General features: G+C 36.5%; 1 protein-coding gene across 1 annotated transcript in view; it reads right to left on the bottom strand.

Moving 5' to 3' along the window:
• The window catches only part of PRIM2 (primase, DNA, polypeptide 2 (58kDa)), a 256,639-nt gene that overhangs the window by 32,151 nt on the left and 207,587 nt on the right, over positions 1 to 16,901 (bottom strand). The window contains exon 11 of the mRNA XM_004673597.2: positions 5,955 to 6,081. Within this exon, the coding sequence (XP_004673654.1) occupies positions 5,955 to 6,081 (127 nt within the window). The remainder of the gene's footprint in view (positions 1 to 5,954; positions 6,082 to 16,901) is intronic.

Here is a 16,901-nt window from a genome sequence, read left to right as displayed (position 1 = left end):
ATATATATATAAATATATATATATATTTATATATATATATATATATAAGCTTGGAAAAGATGAACTCATGAAGAAACTGAAGATTGACAAAGTACTGGACACAAGTGAAACTAGCTCCAGAGTGAGATGAAAACAGAATAGAGTACTACTTGGAGAAGTTGGTGGTGTTTTACCAGACAACAAAAAGAATGCAGAACTCAGTAATTGCTATGTTTTTCTATCTCCCACAACAAAGAGAAGACTTAGGGCCCTCCCTGGTGGCGCAGCGGGTTAAAGCACAGCACTAAGAAACTAAAGTTACTTCAGCATGAGTATTTGATCCCCACCCTGGACATGACCCACATGGCGCAGAAGACCTCTCCTGACCCGCCCACTGTTCCCCTCAGCAGGGTACTTTGTCAGTCAGCCTATTCTGCTCCCCGCTGTGTCTCTGGTGAATCCTCTCACCACCCTCTGCACCTCTCGCTTGTATCCCAGTTCTGTATGCATAAATAAAAACATCTTAAAAAAAAAAAAAGAAAACTTAAAAACTGAAAGTGGTTGAACTAGCAAAGTAACTGGAGATAAGTAAATACATACAGAATTTAAATGTGTATGACAAAGTTTCCCAGCATTTGTGGAAGAGACAGATAAATATTCTGGATTATACTTACATCTACAAAGCTTCATAACTGGTTGATCAATTAATCATTTCCAGCAGTGCTGCTTAATGAAATAATGACAACCTAGGGTACTAAATAATTTCGTAAATAGCACAAACCTAAAAAGACTAGAGACTTTTGCCTTGAAGGAGCTATACGGAACATAGAAATTGCTATTCCATCCTAACAAGTGTTGCTAAAATCTTTAAAAACTCAAAACAAACAAACAAACAAACAAACAAAAAAAGCAACTCTCTTTATTCTTCTCTGAGAAGTAAGGGGCCCATGTAAACTCCATAAAAAGGGGGAGATTCCAGGTACCCTGTCTCCACCTAATAAAGAGTGGATCAAGGAGAAAAAATTAGCCAGGAAACAACTTGGGAGGGGACTTAGAGGATAGACAAAAAGAGGTATGTGGAGCAGAGAGACATGTAAAGGAGGGTTCACTGGGTTCTCAGCTTTGGACAGCATCAGAGAATTGGAGTACATGGATGGCGATACATGTAGAGACACATAGGGAGGCTGACAATGGCAGATGTTAGCTTGATTTGTATTTTAATTCAATTTCTTTCATCCCAGGTTTTTATGGTTCCTCCTGCCCCTTTTATGGCACCCCTGACGAATGGTGCCCTTGACTTGTGGCAAGCTTTTAAGCCTCTGTGGCCCTGCTTTGGGCCAGCCCTTTTTGGCTGGGTAGTTTTTAAAATGTAGATATAATTTATTGGGTCAAAAAAACCCCACAACCCAAATTCTAATAAATGGACTAAAATTTGGGCCACCGCCCTATTAAGTGTGAGAAATTAGAGGAAACTGGAGTTACGTATTTCTTTAGTACAAAAGTTAGATTCTGGTCAAAGCCCATCAGGTAAGGCTTGGATAAAATAGTACCCCATGAGGGTATGGATAACTTTGGGTGTTTAATTATCCTTTCTTTTCTCGCTATGCATTCTGATCCTATTAAAGTTCTTTGAGCAAGATTTGCTCAAGGATCTAATAGAAAAGCAGACAACACAGAAGAGCAGATGGCCAATGTAAGCAGAGAAGTGGAAATCCTAAGAAAGGTTAAAATAGAAATTCTACAGCTCAAACTAACAGTAATGAAGCCCTTTTTGATAGGCTTATTAGTAGATAAGTATGAGGAAAGAATCTCTGAGCTTAATGATGTGTCAACAAAATCTAAGACTGATAAAGGAGAAAAAAGACTGAAAAAGGTAGGAACATAATATCTGAGAACTGAAGCACTATTATGAAAAGTATAACAAGCATGTTAACACGATACCAGAAGAAGAAAGGAAGGGGAAAATTAACATTTGAAGCAATGACAAATAATTTTTCCCAAATTAATGTGCCAGTCATCAAAATATAGGTCCAGGAAGCTCAGAGAACACCAGACAAAATAAACACAAAATGGTTCATTTAGTCATAATTAAGAAAATTAAAAATGGAAAAAAAATCTCAGAAGAAACCAGAGGATAACAACACCTTGCCTATGGGGACGGTGGGGGTGGGGGAAGACCCACAAATGCAAAACTCTGTATCTTGCAAAATTATTCTTCAATACAGTCGAACAAATACAGACTTCCTTAGGAGAACAAAATTGGACATAATTTGTTGGCAGTAGATATACATTTTTAAAATCTTTGATTATTTCCTTCAAAGAAGAAGGAAATGATACAAATCAGTAACCTGAATACACCTACAGAAAGGAAGAATGACTGGAAAAGGTAAAATAAAAACTTTTGTTTCTCTTAATTGAGCTAATAGAGTCTTCCCGCCTCGCCCGCCGCCACATTAGGAATAATGTGTTCAATTATGTATGCTAGTGCAGATATCTTTATATGCATATTTATTTATAAATAAAACAAATGACAGAAATGATAAAAGAAAATTATCAACATCTCATTATCATACTTATATTGTGTATTATGTGTTATGTTGCATAGAATAACTCGAATGGGGCCCTCCCTGGTGGCGCAGTGGGTTAAAGCACTGCACTGAGAAGCTAAAGCCACTTCCGCATGAGCTCGATTCCTGCCTGCTCCGGAGGTGACCACATGGCATGGCAGACCTCTCCTGACCCGCCCGCTGCTCCCCTCAGCTTCGTTGATCTGCCTGTTCTGCTCCCAACTCTGTCTCTGGTGAAGCCTCTCGCCACCCCTGAGCCTCTGGCCTGTACCCCAGTTCTGTATGTACAAATAAATAAATAAATCTTTAAAAAAAAAAAAAAGAATAACTCGAATGGGACTTGGATTAGTTACAAATGTACAGCAATAGCTCTTAAAAAGGCAAAACTACTAAAAAATGTAACTGCTATAACAAAGAAAATGGAATGATATAAAATGCTAAAACTAAAACCCAAAAAGTTGAAAGACAAAGATTAAAATAAAGAATAAAGGCAAAAATAAGTAACAAGTATAGCAGATATTAATCAACTGTATCATTAATTATTTTTCAACATCAGTGTTCTAAATATACCAAATAAAAACAGAAGTTAGTGTAATTATAGTGTAGTAATATACACATACAGATTTTTAATGATGCACATCCAAAACTTACAGAACAATGTTATTTCAATTGGAGGAGAAATAAAGATTGTCAGAATGTAACATAAACAAGACCTAAATAAATGTTTTTCAAAAAAGAGGCACTTTAAATATAAAAACAGAGAGTAAAAGTAAAGGAGTGGGAAACTAGAATTTTGGTGGTGATCTTAATAGAACAGATCAAATTTTAATATTGTACCTCTGAAACTATAAGCCAATGTTAAATAAAAAAGAAATGGCAAAAAATTTACCACAATAACACAAATTAAAAAAAAAATAGGAGAGGCAATATATATTAGTTTCAGACAGAGTAAATTTAAGAGCAAGGAAATTTATCAGAGATTAAAAAAAAAAGAAACATAATAAAGAAATGAATAGTCCCAAGAAGATATAGCAATCTATGATATATATGTACCTAAATAGGGCATGAACAAATTGAGGTAAAAATTGAGAGAACAAGGAGAAACAGATGAACCCATTATTAGAATTAGAATTTTCAATACCCCTCAGAAATGGATAGATTAAGCAGACAGAAAATCAACAATAATACATTTGAACTTAACAGCACCATCAATCAACTAGATATAATTGATACCTATAAATGGCTACATCTAACAACAGCAGATTACACATTCTTCTCATCAATTTGTACCGCTCTGATGATAGGGGGGAAGTTATAGAAACTTTCTCCTCAATTTCGCTGTGAACTGAAACTGTTTTGACAAAGTTTATTATTATTTTTTTAAGGATAAATGTGTAATAAATTAGAGCTCATATACCTTGGCTAAGTATGTTTTTTTAATTGATAAGAGTCTTTACATTAAAACAAAATTAATAATGGATGGGTAAATAAGATACAATTTAACAAGAATAAGAAATAAAACCTGTACTGCCAAATATGCTAATAAAAATCAACTGAACAAGTGATAAATGCTCGGACCTAGAAAATGACAGGAGGACTCCCCAGAATTTACTTAGCCATTTCAGTGCACCTGAAGTAGAGGTCTCCCGAAGGTAATCTGATAGGCTTCCCCAAAGTATTCAGGACAGGCCTCTCTCTAACAAGTGTCACTTTGGCATGTGGATTATTTCAACCTATGGACAATCCAGGCTCTGCTGGCCCCTAAGAAAGTTATCACTTCCTTAAGTGCCCAAAGAAATGAGAGTTAGAGGTACTACCCAGAATTAGGAATTATATAAATTTTATAAGCTTTCTATAGGAGAAGCCTTTCTAAATGGGAGAACAAACATCACACTATATAACGTGGACTTTATCATGTGAGTCCTCTCCAATCTTCTGGAGCCTCTAGAACACTATCCCATTACTAATTTTGCCCTATTGGTTTAGAATCTACACCCATGTAGATTTATTATCAGTATTTAAATAAATTGTGCTTTACCCTATGAATGATGTTAACTTGATTGCTTGACCATTCAAGAATACAGACAGAAAGGGGGAAATTTCCTTATCAGTCCTACTTAACTGCCTGGTATGGCTGTTGTTATAGGCTTTCTCAACAAATTTACCTGGTTAATGATTTTCAAAGTTAAGGGAAAAAATCATTTAGGTAACCTGCAAGCATCTGATTTTATAGTCTGAGGGTACATTTCTTTTTTTTTTTTAAATGATTTTATTTATTCATGCATACAGAAATGGGATATAGGCCAGAGGTGCAGGAGCAGTGAGAGGATTCACCAGAAACAAAGCAAAGAGCAGAACAGGCAAATTGAAAAAGTACACTGCTAAGGGGAGCAGCAGGCAAGACAGGAGAGGTCTGCTGCGCCATGTGGGTCACCTCCAGGACAGGAGAGGGAACTTACACTGAAGCGGCCACAGCTTGGCCTAGCTTCACAGTGCAGTGCTCCAACCCAGTGCGCCACCAGAGAGGGCCCTGATGGTGCCTTTCTAAAAGTTATCTTAAGTGAAAAATTGACACAAATGATAAGGACCTCTCACTGTATATATCAGTAATGCTGCCTTTTCATTTACTAAATATGAATGGACAGGTACTACTATGCTCTGGACTTATAGAACATCTTTCTTATAAGTCTGTGACTGACTTGCAACAGTCTAAAAAGTATGTGATTTTTAAGTGTGATTTAAGATGCAAAAGTAAAGTTTTGATAAATGCTGCAGTAAGCTTTGGTAATCTAGAAAACTTACTAATCAGGACTATTAAATCATTCTCTGACATAAACAAAGGAGGAACTTTTCAAGGTGTGCTAAGAGAACAATTTCAGGAAAAAAAAAATTGTTGAACTCAGGAAACTACAGAAAATAGTTTAACACTTTTTTTTATAAGCAAATCAGGCAAACTGATAGATGCTTGATGCCACAATTTGTGAATGTCCTCATTTAATCTTTGTAAATCAAATGATAGTAATGAGAATAAAACACTTTTTCTCAGTAGTGTTTTCAAAAATTAATGCATATACTCTTCTAAAAGTCAAGTTGTCACTTCAAAAGGCTGTGAGAAACTTGCAGAATATGAGAAAGAGAACATTAGTAGGGAGACACAGAGAACTAAAGAGTCTAGTCCAGCACAAACTGAAGTGCAGCTGAATGAATTCCTCTTGCCTGACTTGGTTCACTAATAAGACAAGTCACGAGAAGAGTAAGGGAGCTCAAGCTTGACACTGATGACTGACATAAGCTACAAACTAGCTCCTGTCAGTAATGCAAAATGCCATTATACTATTTCAGTGTTTCCTACGGAGCTATTGGGTTTCTGTATTCTGCAAAAAAAAAATATCCAGTGGAAGCACTTACCATGATAATCCCCTTGGCTTGGTGGATTGGTTAGAATAATCTTCAAGCAGCTGAAAGGTGTATAGTCTGTTCTCTTGCCTTCCTTTCCAAAGCTATGCCGGATATTGTAAGAGTAGCCTTTGTCAAACTGATTGGAAGAAAAAGAAAGAAAAGACAAGGTAAGCCAATATTGCATTAGTTTGAAATGCCAACAAGATTCAAAGCATTCAAAGAGATACTTTCCAAAATAAATTTAACATTCATGGGTATCATTTGAGAGCTTTATAATAAAAATAATATTTTAAAGGTACAAAACTAATAGGGAACAAAATTTTCAGGAAGTAGACAGCTAACATTTATATGCATAAAGATGAGAATGATTTATTCCTGAACATAAGTGATTTATCCATCTCTTAGTTTTATTCCATAGATTATACAAGATGTAAATTAGTTTAACCTCTTTTCTAGCCACTCATTCTAGTTCTCCCCAAATGCTCATATCCTGCACATTTCATTTTTGAATACTTAACATAATTAATCCATTCCGCTGTATTTTCACTATACAGAGCATAAGACAATGTTTAGTGAATGAAAGAACTATAGCAATTTATTCCTACCAGAATCCTGACTCCATATTTATAAAACAAGCTAATGGAAAGGACTTTGAAAGGGGTGTGAAAGGAAGAAATAAGAAACAAAGATTTATTGAAAGGTCAGGTTAGTTAAATTAAGCTGTCCCATACTTTAAGGAAAGTAGAGAAAGATATTAGAATTAGAGGAAAACACATTTTTTGGATGTGATTTTAATTTAGGTTATAATTTACATAAAGTAAAATGAACAGATCTCAAGTAAAGCTTGTTAAGTTTTGACAAATCATTTTACCTATGTATCAATGACTTATCTCCTGCACAAGATGGAGTATTTCCATCAATGCATGGAGTCCCTTGTACTCTTCTCAGTCAACATCCTTCCTATCCCTCCATACCTAGAAGCAATGACTGACTGATACTTGTCACTATAGTTTTAGCTATTCTTTAAATTTTGATAAATTCAATTATACTGTAAAAAGTGTTTTGTGACTGACTTCTTCCTGTCTGCTCATGTTTTGTTGTTGTCTCCCATGTAGTTAGTTCCCCTTTTTTTCTGAATAGCTTTTCCCATTATATGAACATACCAGATAGTTTATCGAGTCTCCTGGAGTTTTCCAGTGTGGGGCTATTATAAAGCTGTGAACATTCTTTTATACATGACATGACTTAAATGGATACACATTTTCTTTCTTTTGATAAATATGTAAAAGTGGAGTTGCTGCTAGTTTTTCACAGCAACCTCCAGTCTCCCCAGTGCTGTGTTGTTAATTTTGTTCATTTTAGCTATCCTAATGGAAGAGCAGTGGTACCTCATTTCATATTTTCCAAATGTCTAAAACTGTTCAGCACTTTTTTACATGCTTTCCCAACTGATGATTGACCTTGTTTTGTGAAGTGTCTCTCCAATCTTCTGCTCATTTTAAAAGTTGGATTGTCTTTTAATTATTCCATTGTAAGAATTCTTTATATATTCTTGATGCAAGTCCTCTGGTCAGATATGTGTTTAAAAATATTCCTTCATAGTGCATAACTTACCTATTTTCTTGATGTTACTGTTTGATGAGAGAAGATGTTTTTACTTTTCATGAAACTCAATTTATCCATTTTTTTCATAGTTGTGCTTTCTGTGTGCCTATCTCTAAGATAGGTGCCAAAAATACTCATGCTTTTCTGTAGTAATTTAGTGTAAAGTCCTAATTCATTTCTAAGTAATTTTTATGTGTTGTGAGGTAGGAATCCAGTTTTTATACCTGTAGAAGAGAAAGAATCCTTTTCCCCCTAATCTTCCTAGATTCAATGGAAGAAGCCCATCAATCAAATGGATAAAGAAAAACAGTTTATCATTAAGTACATAAATGCACCTAATGGGAGTTTTAAATAAAAGAAGTAAGACTCAAGGAAGAAGCCAGAAGATTGAGACTTATATATACCACCTTAGGCTAATCAAAGGAAAAGAGGGGTGGGAGTTCAATGGGGTTCCAGATTGAGAAAGGCATTAAGAAAAGTTGTTGGGAGAACATGTATGGTTAAAGAAGGGTTTTCTTGTTCTCCAAGTTGAAGTTCCTAGGGAGATAAGAGCTATCTGAAGTAGCTCTCTCTCTCTCTGGAGCAGGGACCACTTTACAAATGTAAGTATCTTTTATAAATTTCCTGTTCAAAGGAGAAAATTTATACTTTATTTTTCGGCAGTTAGGGATAGGTAAAGAACTTTTTGTGCATCTACTAGTTCTCAGATGCCTTTAGCTCAAAATAATGATTATGCTAAAAGGGCATTTTTGAGGATTTCATATTCTGATACGTTTCACCCTACCATCATGTTTTCAAACACCATTTGTTGAAAACATTTCCTTATTGCTTATTAAATTGCCTTGGCATCCTTATCATATGTGATGATAAATGTGTAGGTCTATTTTTGGATACTATATTGTTCCACTTATCTATATGTCTATTCTTTTGTCTGATACATTTTTATTTACAAAATTTTCAGTAAGTCTCAAGTCCTGACTATAATTCCTTCTGCTTTGTTCTTCAATATTATTTTGATTATGGTATGTCTGAGCATTTCCACATAAATTTCTGAATCAGCTTATCAACTTCTACTGAAAAAGAAAAATGTCTGTGTACAAAAGAAATCATCCTATGCCCCTCTAGGTTCTTCTTGGCCTATAGAAGTAATCAGAACAGTATCAGACAGGTTAGTAAGGAAACATAATTTACCAGCAAACATATGGAACATAATTTACCAGCATCCATCTGCAGAATTATATAGCTGTAAATTATTTTTTTTTTAAGATTTTATTTTATTTATGTATACAGAACTGGGGTACAGGCCAGAGGTGCACTGGCAGTGAGAGGATTCACCAGAGGCAGAGTGGGGAAGAGAACAGGCTGACTGACAAAGTACACTGCTGAGGGGAGCAGCAGGCGTGTCAGGAGAGGTCTGCCACGCCATGTGTGTCACCTCCCTGGCTGAGTATCTAACTCATGCTGAAGCCACACGAGCTTCACAGTGCTGCACTAACCTCTGTGCCACTAGGGAGGGCCTGTAAATTCTTTTTTTTGGACGAGTTGTAAATTTAATGGACCAGAACAATAAAATATATCCTTTGTATTAGGGCCTGGGGCATCAAGAACAGAGAGAGATAACATGTGACAGTGAGGGGTGACCTCATTTTTACTTTGAGAGCAAGATTCTTAATATAGATGTTTACTGATAAACCTAGAACTGGATGAGACATCCAAACTACATTCTAGGTCATAAAAGGGCAACAGAGATTACTGGGTAAATAACTGAAGTTTATGACATAGCGATCTCTTCTTCAATTAAGGAAGGGCAAAGGACTTAAGGAAGAACAGAAACTTTCCCTTTTCCTGGAACCACCATCTCCCAATAAACTCCCCAAATGACCAACACAAAGGGAAAGAGGTGAAGGACCTGGCTGTATGTTCTGTAGGCCTTTTAGAAAATGTGGAGTTTTTCTGGACACTTGCATGTGACTGCACAAAAGGTGATCTTGCAGAAATCAAGGGGATGAGCACTGCTGAAAAATGTACACCCCTCAAATGTTACTGTGGCAAATACGGAATTACCCAGCGTGCAGTTGGCATTGTTGTTAATAAAGGACAAGATTCTTACCAAGAGACTTAATGTTATATTGAATATATTAGCACTCTAAGAGCCAAAATAGCTTCCTGAAATTTCCAACTGAGATAGCCTTGGTTAAGTGAAATTGTCAGCTGGCAGGATAAATATCCCAACTGTTTGAACAGGAAGCTAATCTGCAAACTAGCAGGTCCTGTCTAACATCCTGTTTAAACAACTTGGCCCACCAGATTGACCAAAGGTTCCACACCTAGACAAATGGTGCTACATCCTAACTAATGATTGTTTCACAATATTCTGGAGTTGGGATGCTGAAGGTCTTGAATAGTAGTAGTGAAAAAAAAAAAAAAGTACTGGCATGCTAGCACACATCCTTGGGAGGAGACTTCGTATGACACATATAAAGAAGCATGTAGCTATTCTGTGCATGTCCCAGTCCCAAACATGCTATAATGTTGCTCTATTCTTCTGCTCTGACAGACTAATCCCTTAAAACCCTTCTACCAGCTTCCTGGAGAGCCAGAGTAGAAACTTTCCAAGCTTCCTCCTTTGTGTACAAGTCCAATAAAACCTTGTTTAGAGACACTGTCTTGCATTCTTGTGAAATCCTTTTACAAGGAATCAAAAACAAAGGACACCCAAAATCTATACAACAAACACCTTTTACGAACAATTTACTCAACCCCTTTTATGTAAACTTTTAGGTATGAATTGAATTTAATGAGATACAAGATTGCATTAGAAAACAATAACAACATTGTTCTTTGAGCAAGTCTGCTAACTTCATAGAAAGCTACACTCTATAAAGTTAAAAATTGATATCTTTCACCTCCTATTCTTTTCAGTTTATTTACTGCCTGCATGTAGGTATGTCCAAAATATGGATCATACACACTTTTTTCTGACTATTTATGTATTTATCACTCACATTGATTCCTACAGTTTTGATTGGAAAACTCCTAAAGAATTATACTGAAGGTATATTTATAGGAAGATGTTTTTAAAACATACTTTCTAAGTGTCTATATCCACAACTCAAAATATTAGGGAAATAGTAAGGAGTAAAGTCTGGTCCAGAGAACGACAGACAGTAAATGATGTCCCAAATGGATTCTACCTGCATCTCCCAACTGAAAAGATCTCAGGCTCTAAGGATTACAAATCCCAGCTTGCCATAACTCAGCATAACTTCCTGAACAGGGAACTGCTGGAACTAGCGGCAGAGCCCATAGCTGAATAAGTGCATGGTCTCAATTGCTCTGACTTGCACCTTGGTGCTCCTGGAAGGGGAGTACTTGTATTCTGGAACTGCTTGGAGGAGAGATACTTTGGGCTAAGACATGTAGAGAAACTGCTCCTGGAACTTTAACATTTTGGTAGTGGCAATGGCAGCCATTATCTTGACCTTATGGTAGATTATGTAGTACATTTGGCAGTGATTTCCTGCCAGACGTGCCTTAGACTTATAGCAAGCTTTCATGCCTCAGAAACATTGCTTTTGGTCAAGACTGTTTGGACAACTGTCTATGAAGGGCTGGGTAATTTCTAGACTTTGATGAGGAGTAAGTAATTTGAAATCCTCCTACTCCTCTCTCACATACAGACATCCGCCCACACCAATTAAAGATCTTTTCCACTAAAAGTATGCTTTCTTTGTCTTTGTGAACATGCATTGCCAAACCCTTAGATTATGCACCTCTTACCAGTTTGGGGTCACCGGGTACTCCTCAGTGGTATGTTTTCAAAAAGAACATCTCTAAGTATTCATATAGGAAGATGTACAAGAAATAAGTGGAAAACACACTTTCTGTCATGGCTTTCTCTATCTCCTGCATCCAGGAATACAAATACCAGAAAAATCACTGGTCTGGAGTGAGTGAGTGACATCTGTGACATCTCAATTAGTGCTAACATACCACCTATGGCACTGGCAACACACCAATCTCCATTTCTACCAGAGACAGCAGTAAATTATTTCCAGGGATAATATGTTAACAATGAAACTCAAGAAAAGTGATAAAGCAGACACATCCAGAGCTTGCTCTTGTTCTCTTTATCAGAGTCTTTTTCACAACCATTGTCTACTTGGTGCTACCCAGCACTCTAATGACCTTATACTGTTAAGACTATTAGTTCTTATCTCTACTCAGAAACCATGATGTAATTTTTTTTCTTTTTTTTTTTTGCCTAGAACAGTAAGCAGTACATCATCTTCCTTTGAGTCAAGTCTTTACTACCAAGAAAGTCCTAAGATCAAACATTACTACTATTTTCAAAGGAATAAAACTGCTATTAAGTACAGCTAAGTTCACCTTAGACAATAAAGTGAGCATAAAAAGGATCAAGTACCCTTCAAAAACAGATATTCAAAAAGGACGGTCTTTACCCAGCAAAGGCAAAATAGTCCTATCTACGGGCAAAGAATAGGGTAAGGATATGGCAATTTTAAATCAAGAATTTTCAATTGTTTTACTGCAAGTTTCCTAAAAGGAATAAAATTTGCTACCCTAAAATGTCTCTTTGTCATAAAGATTATTTGAGGTTGGTATTATTTGGTTTTGTTTTCTGTTTACAATATAGTTTGCTGAATATTTGCTGTTTTGTGTTCCCCCCTTTTTTTTAATTAAAGTATCATTGGATTACATATCAGTGTTTTAGAAGTACAAGATATGTCCCCCACCCCTGCAATTCAAGTATACTTAATTTTAAGGAACAACAAAGGAAAAGCTCTGAAAATTGAAGAGAAATAGACATTTCTAAATTCTGAAACACTTGCGTTGACAAGGGAAATCACTTGTAAAGGTCTCCCCTCACTTTATTGGGGAAAAGGGAAATGACCAAATCTTTTGTCAACAACAAAGATGACAACTTAAATCTATATAACATTCATATACTTGTTTACTGTATCCTTCCTGAGAACCTTCCATGACTGGTCTTCTATCCACCATCCTTTGCATGGTGATTTTGGACTACTTGAACAAGCTATTCAGCATTTCTGGGTTCCTCAAGTGTTTAGAGGAGGTGTGCATAGTAAGGAGGAACAGAACACATGGCCCCAGTGTGTCACTTTAGCATGAGGATTATTTTGAGCAAATATCCAACAGGTTCAGGTGGAGCTCTTCACTTCCCCTCCTAACTACCCAAATGAACTGAGCAGACCTATTCCAGGAAACCAGCTATCATCAGAGTTAATTATCAAGAATATATTGGAAATGTGATAAGACTGGAGGGTTTCGGCAAGATTCATTAGTAAGACCTGTTTGTTTAGAATCTCATTCTTTCTGCATGGCATAGCAAACCTTTATTTAGCAAACATTATATGTTTTTCCTTTTTTCTTTGAATCACCTTCTTTCCCTTTGAAGTCAGTCTCACAGCTTTTCCTTTTTTCAGGATGGCATAGATACCTTAATTTGCTCGACTATCTTTAGAATCTTTCCTGATAATTTGAATCTCTTAGATATACATACTTAATTTTCCCCCCTCCTGTTAATGTGCCTTGTATCAATTTAATTATTTCCAGTGAAAGAACCTAAAAGGGTAAAGGAAAATTCTTCCTCCTCTACATTTCCTATCCTCAAGAATTTTGAACTCTAATACACATTTAAAAACATGCAGCCAGGGTCCACTAAAGTACAAAGGGACCTCATTCAGTGCCCCGTATTTAGCATATCAAAGATCACTAGTAGTTTCCCAGGGTTTAGTTACCATAGGTACTAGCATGATTTCAAAGCTTAGCAGCAAGATCATACATATAAATGAACCTGCAACCAGAAAAGTACATGAAGTCATCCAATGTCCTTTTTAGCACATATCCTTGCTGTCTCTCTTATAATTTTCAATTCATTATCTCTTCTGTAGTTTCCCTAACTTTTTACTCAAATGCTAGTAAAAAGGAAAGGATGGACTTCCCCAAGATGTTCAGAACAGTTTTCTCAAGATGTATCATTTTGGCCTAAAGAGAGGTTTAATCAGAGCCCTCCAGGCTCATGAGATATTTTTATCACTCTCTAAACTACCTAGAAGAGCAACAACTAGAAGTGCAATGCAGAATTTGAACTTTTCACCAGAAATAACCTTTCTAGAGCAGAAACCTGTATGTCAGGACAAACACCAATTTACAGGGCATCTAGTCTTCACCCTTAGTCCCCCTCCATCCTTGATGAAAGAGGGCCCCATCAAATTCCAGAGTGCAGGATCTATGCCCCCTTTTTACTTCTTTGTCTTTGGAATCTATTTAGATTCCCTTTACCTATGCAGTTAAACTTTTTCCCCCCTACTACTAACCTGTTAATTTGATTGTATGATGAGTCCAACAAGAGCCTAGAGAGATTAGAAGAAATTCTGACCCCCACATCAGACTATATGCTACAGATATACTTACTAATTTTGTAATCAATCACCAACAGATTCCAAACACTTCTGTTTAATTCTTAATTTTGACCACAGTTCAATTCCGCAAGGTCACTGGAACATCACACATACTCTAAGCATTTAACATACTGAAGGTGATTCAGAGGGCCATAAAGGTCCAAAGGAAGTAAAGGCTGACAGTTAAGACAAAAGTTTAAGTCAGACAGATACCCGAGTTTAAATCTTGCCTCTATCGGATGCTAGCTGTGTGACCACAGACAGGTTATATAACCTCTCTAATAGTTCACCTATATAGGAGAATTATATCTGCCACACAAGGTTGGTATGGGTATTAAATAGCTCATTTTCATACAGCACTTAGTGTAGAATCTAGCTGAGTAAGCATTCAATACTTTTAGAGTTAACAACATTATCCAGGTAGTCAGTTTTCACTATCTAACTAAAAAAAGCTACTCTGACCTTTAGCTCAAAAAAAGGTCAGATGTGGTGTATTGTTTAATTTTATTTAAATTACTTATAGGTTTGCCTCCAGTTCCTTATCTGAAAATCTTGAACCTAGTTAGTTACTCTCTGATTCCTAATTACATAGCTGGAAAGCACTGGTGCTATTACTGTAATTCAGTATATTACCTCCTATGGTGTACTAAATATTTCTTCTGCTCTGTAAGAGTTAATTCATTCTCACTAGTAAGAACATCTCATGTACTTATGAGACAGCAAGGTGTTATAGAGATAACAGTGATTTTGGTTCTAACTCTGCCACCTACTAGTTTAATAGTATTAGGTAATTATAAATTACCTCAGTCTCTTATAGTTTTTTATTATTGTAATAATGAGACCTGTCCCTCTATGCAACAGCATTTTGTACTGTAAAATGTTAGACATAACATGTGCTTATATGCTACATTTATTTGTATAAAATTTACATGACTAATTTGTGCCATGTTTGAAAGGTGAAATTTTTAAAAATTAGTTCCCTTTTATATTCAAGGGAATATAAAATATATCTCTGAATAACTACTGTAATGGTCTGCTGGGGCTCACTTTAAAAGTGCTGCCACAGGGCCCTCCCTGGTGGTGCAGCGGGCTAAAGCACAGCACTGAGAAGCTAAAGCCACTTCCGCATGAGTTTGATTCCCACCTGCCCGGGAGGAGATCCACATGGCGAGGCAGACCTCTCCTGACCCGCCCACTGCTCCCCTCAGCAGTGTACTTCGTCACTCTGCCTGTTCTGTTCCCCTCTCTGTCTCTGGTGAATCCTCTCACCATCCACATCTCTGGCCTGTACCCCAGTTCCATATGAATAAAAAATCTTAAAAAAAAAAAAAAGTGCTGCCACAAACTGTAAAAATTCTGGAGGGTGCCAGAATGTTATCACACCACACCAACAAATGCTGTTTTAGCATATGGATTGTTTTGAACTAAAGACCATTGGGAATTAGTAAATGTAGGGAAAGCTCTAAAAACAACACACTTTACTTTTGTAAAGGTTATTCCATTTATAAAGGTGTCCCCTGTTCCTGTATCAAGAAGAGGAAGATTCTAACAGCTATTATCAATGGAGAAGGCACTGAGGTAAATCCATGTAGCAAACCTCACTAAACATCCTCTGTTTATCATACTTTAGTTACTCTCCTTCTCATATCTTGTTTCTCTCTGTCCAGAAGTCCTACACTCCCATTTTTGTTTTAGCCTAAGAAATTTTATGAGTCTAGGCTGATGAGCTACTTATCATTGAGTACGCCAATATATGAATACTGTAATGTATATGTTTATAAATTTCTGTGTTTTTCTCTTATAAATCTGTCCATTGTCAGTCTGATAGGGCCCTGGCTGGAGAACTTCAGGTAAGATGAGGTAAAAGGTTTTTACCTCCTCTATAGTCTTTCCCCAAAATATCAGTACATATGTTTTCCATCTTAACTTTCTAATTCCTTTTCCTAACACCATCAGAATATTTCTACAACTCAGAATGTGCAGTTTTTCTTTCCCTCAATTCATGAGGGTCAAGTTATACTTCAACTGATTACTGTTAGAAAATAAAAAGTGAGTAACTGGTAGTAATTCTCAGAAAAAGCAGTAAATGGAATGATACTATGTAATTTGATGAGGTAGTTGGTTCGGCAGGCCACTTTTTTTTTTTTTAAAGCTTATATTTACTTATGCTTACAGAACTGGGGTATAACTCAGAGGTGCAGGCACAGCCAGAGACACAGTGGGGGACAGCACAGGCAGTTTGACGAAGTACACTGCTGAGGGGAGCAGCAGGCGGGTCAGAAGAGGTCTGCCACGCCATGTGGATCACCTCTGGGGCTGGGGATCATACTTGCAGCAAAGCAGCTGTATCAGCCTGCAATGCCTAACCTGTTGAGCCACCAGGGAGGGCCCCTCAACAGGCTACTTTTAGTAAAGTTAATAAATCAAAAGAAAAATCAGTTTTGTATCAAAAACCCTCTCAGCATCATCAGTAGAAAATGGAAAGCTATTTTAGGGATGCAGGTGAGTTGCTGGTTGTGGGCAGGTAGGTTTATTTTCTTCAAATTTCATAACCAAATTGACTTAGAAAACAAGATTTGAGGGTCATCTGAGACCAGGTACTCTGTGACCTACATAATTCTAATTTTATCTGTTCAGTCTGGTACTAAAGAGCATCATTTATAAATTTCTTATAGGGATTTTAGTGCAAATGCACTATTGTTCATAATTTAAAAAGTAACAGTGTTGTTTCAATAGTAATAGCTTGTCTTTAGCATTAAGAAATAGGAGTCTTTTCAGACCCTGTACCACTTGTAAGGTATGAAAGATAGGTATCCCTGTTTTACAAATGAGCAAATTAAAGAGGTTTCAGGAGGCTGAGTAAATAATTATTTCAAATACTTAGTAGGAAACCTGAAATTAAAAT

Source organism: Condylura cristata, unplaced genomic scaffold (genome assembly GCF_000260355.1).
Source record: "Condylura cristata isolate star-nosed mole 26May11 unplaced genomic scaffold, ConCri1.0 scaffold00001, whole genome shotgun sequence".
NCBI lineage: Eukaryota > Metazoa > Chordata > Mammalia > Eulipotyphla > Talpidae > Condylura > Condylura cristata.
The sequence above is the reverse complement of the archived record's forward strand: the minus strand, read 5'-3'. Positions and strand labels throughout refer to the sequence as shown.